At 36.4% G+C, this 8,593-nt stretch overlaps 2 protein-coding genes across 2 annotated transcripts; both read left to right on the top strand.

Annotated features, from left to right (window-relative positions):
- The first annotated feature begins 657 nt into the window (after positions 1–657).
- On the top strand, positions 658–6,045 carry GS2 (glutamine synthetase 2). Its single transcript, XM_021950793.2, has 14 exons — positions 658–940; positions 2,354–2,623; positions 2,873–2,912; positions 2,995–3,098; positions 3,183–3,231; positions 3,372–3,478; positions 3,680–3,767; positions 3,892–4,020; positions 4,128–4,202; positions 4,461–4,514; positions 4,593–4,630; positions 4,740–4,899; positions 5,010–5,070; positions 5,666–6,045. Exons 2-14 carry the CDS (start codon positions 2,370–2,372, stop codon positions 5,803–5,805), a joined length of 1,299 nt encoding a protein of 432 aa, XP_021806485.1. The 5' UTR covers positions 658–940; positions 2,354–2,369; the 3' UTR covers positions 5,806–6,045.
- Positions 6,046–6,724: 679 nt separating this feature from the next.
- Positions 6,725–8,025, top strand: LOC110750472 (AWPM-19-like family protein). The gene is made up of 4 exons (XM_021950816.2): positions 6,725–6,960; positions 7,173–7,392; positions 7,503–7,548; positions 7,719–8,025. Exons 1-4 carry the CDS (start codon positions 6,834–6,836, stop codon positions 7,836–7,838), a joined length of 513 nt encoding a protein of 170 aa, XP_021806508.1. The 5' UTR covers positions 6,725–6,833; the 3' UTR covers positions 7,839–8,025.
- Positions 8,026–8,593: the final 568 nt, after the last annotated feature.

The following is an 8,593-nucleotide window of genomic DNA, read 5'->3' as shown; positions in this document are numbered from 1 at the left end:
GGGAATAGTAGATGAGCTATTCAACTGACATTTGAAATATGCCTCTCAAATCTCTAAATATGAGACACCATATCTTGTGGTCCCAAAAGTGGCAATATAATGTCCTTTTCTCCACCAAGCATTTCGTTGCACATAATTACATCTTACTATTAATGTATATATTAAACATGCATCATTTTTTTTTTGGTCAGAAATTTCAAACATGCATCTTACAACTCAATTGTCGGTCCATGCAATGAAAAATACAAAAATTAAATACGAGTTTAGCATCTATTTTCATCGAAGATTGTTGAGTTGTACCTTCTTCACACAATTATATAATGTTTCTTTTGAAGCAAGACCCCAAGATCACTTTCTTCGACCCATCATAGTCTAAAGTAATATCTTTTTGTGTTTTGATGACAGAATCATGACAGAAGTGAGAGGATAGCAGATTAGTACAGTGAGAGTAAAGGAATCCAAGTTTCAAAAAAAAAGAAAAAAAAAGAAAAAGAAAAAAGAGAAGAAATTCAAGCCATGACTTTCTTGTTCTATATTACCTTGACTAGCATTAAAACCATAGTTTATTTCCTTACACGTATGCACATCATAAGTTTCACATATATATTCTCTTTCTTTGTGCTAAGTCGGGGGAGAAAGAAAGAAAGAAAGACTAGGAAATTTTATAAACCTTATATTACTAATCCAAGCTTCTCTTGGAGCCTCTTAGGGACCAAAAACTGTTTTCCTCCACACATCCACACCCCTATCTGCTAAGGAAAGGCCAACAAATCTTTTGCCCATCACCCATTATTTTATATAAAAACCCCACACCAAATTCCTCATCTACTCTCTCTCTCTTTCTTTCTCCCTCTCTCTCCCCTCTCACTCAGCTCTGAGCAGTTCCAGCAGAACCCAGTTTCAGCTTTGCTGTTTCCAGCCATTTTGCAGCAGTGATCAGGTAAGTTTTTCTCTTTTGTGCCAACTTCATCATCCATCGTATTTTTTGCTTGTATGAGGGAACAATGGGGAAGTAGAAAGTAGTGAACTTTTTAATTAATGGGTGATGGGTTAGTCAAGCATTCAGTCAAAAGTAGCAATGCCTGACATAATTGATGATTTGATCAACCTCTTGCCTGAACCTGACACAGTGGTGCAAAATTTTCACAGATGGGTAGATTTATATATAGTATATTTTCTTTCTTTTTAAAAATACCAAGTGGTGAGCTGAGTATTTTTTTCCTTAATATCTAATTAGATTATTTTCCTTCTTTGCTGAAATTTTTGAGTTGGAGTGAACCAACCTCCCATTTTAGACAAAGAAAAAGAGTTGAGGGCCTTTTCGTCATTTAGTACAAGTGCCCCTTAAGTTTGTTCTCAAGAAGTCATGGTCCACATGATACGAGTCATGGTTGGACAATATAACTACACCCACTTGCCCGTCTAATTATTAATTAACAATGTCAACTCCAAACCCGCTAGTGCAGTGACTTGGAGCAATTGCTCCCCCAAGAAAAGGTCATGAATTCGAGTCCTAGTATTCGGGTAATGTGTGTAAGTTTAATATACTATCACCTCTCTCAATAGGAAAGGTTCTCAAAATAAAATAAAAAAACAATGTCAACTGCGCCTTTTTTATTTCTTACAATAATTCCTTCCCACTTGTCCTCAATAATATCAAAGTTGACTTCTTTAACTTTTCCATTTTTTTGGGGTTACATTTAAAACCAAATGGTCCAAACCAAACTGATCCATATACCATTGAATCAAGTGGATATGATATCCGAAATTGATATGGATATTAAACATGTATTTGATTAAACCATGACTCATTCAACCAAAAGAGAGAAAAAAAAAATCCCACAAGATGTTAATCATGCTAAAAACAATTTGGTGGTAAGGATAAGAAACCAATGCATTAAAAAGTGATTAATATAGAATTGGATTTAGAAAGAATAGGTAATGTATTCATACCAAAAAACAAATAAAGGAGAGATCAGGCGGTTGATTCAATGAATTTCATAGTTAAATTGTACAATAACTAGAAAACACTTGGCCTTGTTATAAGAGGCAGGGTTTGAAGTTGAACCCAACCAGTTGCTTGCTTTAAAAATCTGGGACTTTATATCCCAGAAGAAGATAAAGAGATGTGCCATCTGTAACTGCAGTTATAGTAATTGCAGTTTTATTAGGTATGCAGTGATTGTAAGTGCCAATATTGAATATCATGAAGATTTATCATTTGATTCTTGTTGCAGAAACACATGAAACTTGTGTTTTCTTAGTTTGAGCTGTTTAAATCTTGATGTTAAGATGCCTTGATGCATTTTCTTAGAACTTAAAATCCTTGCTGATGTCTTAACCTATTTTTCAGTGAGGATTAGGCCAAAATGGCACAGATTTTGGCACCCACTTCACAATGGCAGATGAGAATTACAAAGGGCTCCACCACTGCTAGTCCTATGACAGCAAAGATGTGGAGTTCTCTATTGTTGAAACAGAACAAGAGAGGACCAACCAAGAGCTCTGCTAAGTTTAGAGTGCTTGCCGTCAAGTCTGAAGGTTATACCATAAACAGGCTGGAAGGTTTACTGAATTTGGACCTTACTCCATTTACTGACAGGATTATTGCTGAGTACATTTGGTATGTCTCTTCTTCTCTGTTAACATCTGAAATTCATAATGCACGTTAGCACTTGCAAACTAACCACAACCGAAAGCGATTATGATTAAATTATGAGGTTTTGGTTTGAAAGTTGGCTTATTTAGGCAGTCATTTTGTTTAATCTTTGATATCGTGGCAGGTGATAGCTTATAAGTGGCACTTTTGCCATTAATTTCCCATTCAGTTCACCTCCAAAACATATTTTGATGTAATACTATTTTGAAACAGGATTGGAGGTTCAGGGGTTGATGTCCGTAGCAAGTCAAGGGTATGATAAATTTCCATGGACTTTTAAATTTTAACTTTAACGTTTGATTATTCTCATGCATATATTCGTTTAAAAATTTCAGACAATATCAAAGCCTGTTGAACATCCGTCTGAGCTTCCCAAGTGGAACTATGATGGATCAAGTACCGGGCAAGCACCGGGTGAAGACAGTGAAGTAATCTTATAGTAAGATCTTGAGAAACAAATTACACTTATGGTTGTATCTCTTCATTGTTAAACCATGAAATTGATATAACTTCTATTTTCCAGCCCTCAAGCAATCTTTAAGGACCCTTTCCGTGGTGGCAACAATATATTGGTAGGCATCATACAAGTTCTGACAATTACAAAAATATTGCAATATAATCAGAAAATTTTGTATATAGATATTAGTACTATATTGTCCAGTGAAACTAAACACATAAACTTAATTGACATCATCCTATGTGCTTCATAAAGGTGATTTGTGATGCATACACACCACAAGGCGAGCCTATCCCAACAAACAAACGCGCCAGGGCTGCTGAGATTTTCGCGAACCAGAAGGTTATAGATGAAGTTCCATGGTAATTTCTCCTTCAATAATTTAGTCTTAGTTTTATTGTGTGTGCCTGCGTGTCTGCTCAGTGATTTGAACTAATTTTTTTATTCTCTCTTTTGTATTAATATATCTTTATGTATATTAATGTATTTTGTACCTATTACATAATCTATGATTTACATATTTGGATTCAGAGAATCCTGCTAATCTTGACTATTCTTCTCAGGTATGGGATAGAGCAAGAGTACACATTACTTCAAACCGATGTGAAATGGCCTTTAGGTTGGCCAGTTGGAGGCTATCCTGGTCCTCAGGTTGTTATTCTGTTTGCAAGTATCTGTCAGTTCAGCCTAAATATATTAATTGCTAGTCATTGATAGATTGTCTTATAAAATCATTCACCATGAGTAAGTACTGAGAAATAAAGCATTTCTATAGGGTCCCTATTACTGTGGTGCTGGTGCAGACAAGTCATTTGGCCGTGACATATCAGATGCTCATTACAAGGCTTGCCTATATGCTGGAATTAACATCAGTGGGACCAATGGGGAGGTTATGCCTGGCCAGGTTTTCCTCTCCCCCTTCTCTATCTTGTCCTGCTTTTGGTTCTGGATTCAAGTATTGTGGTTACCTTGCTTCATCCGTCGTTAACAATTATTGGTTTTATCATGCAGTGGGAGTATCAAGTTGGTCCTAGTGTGGGAATCGAAGCTGGAGATCATATATGGGCTTCAAGATACATTCTTGAGGTAACTTATCCCAATCTATTCTTGGACATGTAAAGACTATAAAAATCACTTCAATGAAGAAAGAAAACAATGGCTACCAATTATCTCAACATTTGTTTGGTACCAGCAGTGCACATCTTGTAATTCCCACTGGAATTTCTTCGTACTCATCCCTAAACTCTGTGGCAGTTTTGTAACTGAATGGTATCATTCAACTGGTGTTGGTGTGTTGGTGCTCCTATGATTGACTAAAATATTGTTTTTCCCCTACCCTGACAGAGAATCACTGAACAAGCTGGTGTTGTTCTCACTCTTGATCCAAAACCAATAGAGGTAATATAGTTTTTACCATATACCAAAATTTTCAGTGTATATGTGTAGATGAATGAACATGTCTATTTTGCATGACAGGGTGACTGGAATGGTGCAGGATGCCACACAAATTACAGGTATTTATTTGGACAATATAATATTTTGATGAAATCGGACATATATGTATATAGTTGGGTAGTATGCTACAACTGTTAGGAAAATATTGAATAATCATTGCTTTCACAGTACAAAGAGCATGAGGGAAGAAGGTGGCTTTGAAGTTATTAAAAAGGCAATTTTGAATCTGTCGCTTCGCCACACAGATCATATTGGTGCCTATGGAGAAGGAAATGAGAGAAGGTTGACAGGAAAGCATGAAACAGCCAGCATTAACACATTTTCTTGGGTATGCCCTAAAAAATTGCTAGCTGTTTGTATTGATTTTTTATTTTAAAGAGCAAGAATTGTTTTGCCATTATAATTTGTTATTAAATTCTCATTAACTTGAACTTGTAGGGAGTGGCTAATCGTGGTTGCTCAATCCGTGTTGGTCGTGAAACTGAGAAGCAAGGAAAAGGTACCACTACCACTTTCAGCATTATTATCTTAGCCTTTTTCCAAGACTGATGAAATGTTAAATTTCGCTCCTTTCTTTTTATGCTTCCAAGATGGCCTGTTGGCTGTTATACATATGATTTTCCAGAGGGGAGGAAAACAGTTTCCAACTTTTTTACCAAGGTCACAGCATATATTACACTTAAGTACATAATACTTAGACCAAACATATTGAAAATATGCATGACTCTTTTGTTTTGTTTTGTTTTTTTACTTATTTATACAAGCGATATTCTACTTTAATCTAATCTAAACTATTGGGAGGGGGATTCGAACTCGGGTGCAAAGTGGGAAGCACATCCGCTCTAGGCAACCTAGCTAAGGCCATGTATGCGAAAATATGCATGGCTCATGAAAAGACTATCAGCGGTTAGATGTCAGAAACGAAAGTATCCTTGAAAATGTTGTGATGAGTCCTGTGAGGAACTTTGATATTTCATGAAAACCTGTTTCTAGTATTTCAAGCTATATTGTTACGGGCATTTGCTTTCTGATATGTCATTCTATTAACAGTCTGCATCACTGAATCTCTTGATGTTGTTTTGCTCTTGTGTTAGGTTATCTGGAGGATCGGCGCCCAGCTTCAAACATGGACCCGTACATTGTGACCTCACTGCTGGCAGAAACTACATTATTGTGGGAGCCAACACTTGAGGCTGAAGCTCTTGCCGCTCAAAAGCTTGCATTGAATGTCTGAAACCAATTCGTTGAAGATAATCCACTGGGGCTCAAAACGCAGTCAATTGGGACAAAGCAGCCAAGTGTGTGAAGCATTTTCCCTCACCTTTTAAATCCTTTTGAGAAAGATCCTTTGTAAATAAAGGTCCCATGTGAGTGATTGTTCATGGCATGTTCAACTTTGTAGAATGTTTTCATTGCATTGAAGAAATTGTGTAGATCAGAGCCTTAATTAAATTATTTGACAGTTGATTGGATATTTCACTTAGCATATGAACTCTGTTAATTTAACTGTCCACCACATCACATGAGGTTTTCCATTGAATGTTCACATCCTGCACAATTTGATCTTGTTTTTGTATAACAAATCAAAACCTGGACTATTCGATCATGATGAATCAGACCGGCTGGTGTTGACATGACGCTTGCTTGCGTTGCCTACCGGTTGCAATTTTTTGTTTCCTGATAATATATACTTTTGGGATGAGTTATAAGACAAGGTATTGGAAGCTAAAGAAAATTCCTTTCCTCTCTGTTGATTGTTTTGTACAGTGAGAGCTTATAACAATTCTGGGCAGTGAGAGCACCCTCTAGCTAGGCCTCTAAAATAACTGAAACCTGAAACTGAATACATGAAGATTGAGGCAAGAATAATGTATATAATACTCCTGCCAGCCAAAAAAGCATGAAAACATAGAAAAAGGAAAACTTTATTCTTCATAATTTTTGGTGTGCTTGGCAGGCAAAACTTTATTCCACAACAGAGCTGCCGTGCACAACTGATAATAAGCAAAGAAGCCATTTATATGATTTATTATAAACTTCTCTAAATACCCAACAAAGGATTCTTTGCCCCTTCCATGAGGCAATCCCAATAATGATGGAAAAGAATATAAGCCGTTTCTTTAAATCAAAGGCACTCATTTTAATATTCAACGATTTGTATGTACTATATAGTTCTCTCCTGTCCTGCACCTGCACCCCTACAAGTGTAGCAGCATTCAATTTTCCTCTTGCTATCTCCATACTTCAAACTTCAAGGGCCTCATGACTTCTGGAGGGCCAAAATCAGCAGCATCCATTCTCTTGATCGTCAACCTTGTTCTGTATTTTATTGTGATTGTGATTGCTTCTTGGGCTGTCAACCATGGCATCCAAAGGTCTCGTGATATAGGTAATTAGTTGCAACTTAAATTTTTTTTGTCACATCAATTATATAATCAACTAAACTTATGCAGATGAGGATTAGGCCAGTTGGCCAAGGTTCAGGGCAGTAAGTCTGCCCCTTTGCACCAAAGTTCGAATCCCCCTCCCCGTTTAGAGCAGTTTGGACTATCACTTGTATAAAAAAATAATGACTAAACTTATTACTTTGCACACATGCAGCTTCTGTTTTAACAATTCCAGCGCGAATATTTCCAATCTACTTCCCATTTGGAAACATGGCAACCGGTTTCTTTGTGATTTTCTCCCTCCTTGCTGGTGTTGTTGGCTTTGCCACCTCACTTACTGGACTTCACAACGTTGTCCAATGGGACAGCCCCAACTTGCACACAGCTGCTGCCTCTTCTCTTGGAACTTTCTCCCTCACTCTTCTTGCCATGGGGTCTCTGCCTCTCTTTTTTCCCTACTATTTTACTTTCTGGATCTCCATTTTTCTTAAATGGAACCCCATGTTCATATATATAAACTTGTTCTCCACTGTTTCTGTTTCAGATTGGCTTGTAAAGAAATTCAACTTGGTTGGACCAATTCAAACTTGGTAAGCTGATGCTCTTATTGTATAATTTTCTTTTTCCTTTCTTTATCGAACTTGGTTGGACAGGTTTGAACATTATTAATGGGTTGTGAGAGGAGCATTGTATACGTACGCCAGTCGTAACACACATTATTCTGTTGTACATGACTAATCATGATGTTGTGTGTACACAGCGTACTTTGGAGACCATAACAATAATAGTGAGTGCAACGCAGTTGTTTTCTACTTGTGCCATCCATGCTGGGGTTGAAGATGTTATTGTTCGAGACAGGAGCCACACTGGAAGAGTTTAATCCCTGCATGTTCATCTTCTACACTTCATATGTTGATGTATTATTGTTGTATCCATTACAACACAATTTGTATTCTGGGTGCTGTTTCTATTTCTACATTTTTTTTTCTCATTGTTTTTTTTTTGCGAGATTTTTAAGATGTGTGACACTTTCTTCCCTTTTTCTAATCTACCACTTGAATTCAACATACCATCTTCCTAAGCCTACTACACACATAATTTGCTTAGTGTTGTGATACCCGTTAATGGGTTGTTGTATTTGAGTTGAGCTAATTTTCACGTAATCCATTATCAAATTTACTTACAATTTTCTCACATTTAAAAAAAAAAATGTTCTTCGGCTTAGAAGTTGGTGTATAAACTAATAGTTTGTCATGATAATTGTGACATGGAGAGTTATGTCATGTAATCAACTAACATAGATGAGAGTGAAGAATAAATTGAAGAGGTTGTGAGGTTCTCCTTTTAGTAAATATTCTGGAAGAACTTTGAATTTTATTGAATAATTTGTGCGTTTACAATGATATACAACCAAAACCTTATACAACATGAATAGGAAACATGGTCTCCTACAACATTAAACTGTAAGGTCATCTCTAGCAGTGGAGGGCTAAATATAGTCCACTCATAAAATTTAGCCTACTATTTATAATTTTTAAAAGAATAATGCTAGGCTATATTTTTACCGTCTCTAACAGTGCAAGGCTAAATCATAGGCTCCTCAATATTTTATTAGTTAATTTAATTAAAGTACTA

This window comes from Prunus avium, chromosome 1 (assembly GCF_965620075.1).
Source record: "Prunus avium chromosome 1, drPruAviu1.hap1.1, whole genome shotgun sequence".
Lineage (NCBI taxonomy): Eukaryota > Viridiplantae > Streptophyta > Magnoliopsida > Rosales > Rosaceae > Prunus > Prunus avium.
Note: the sequence above shows the minus strand (reverse complement) of the source record. Positions and strands in the feature narration are given on the sequence as shown.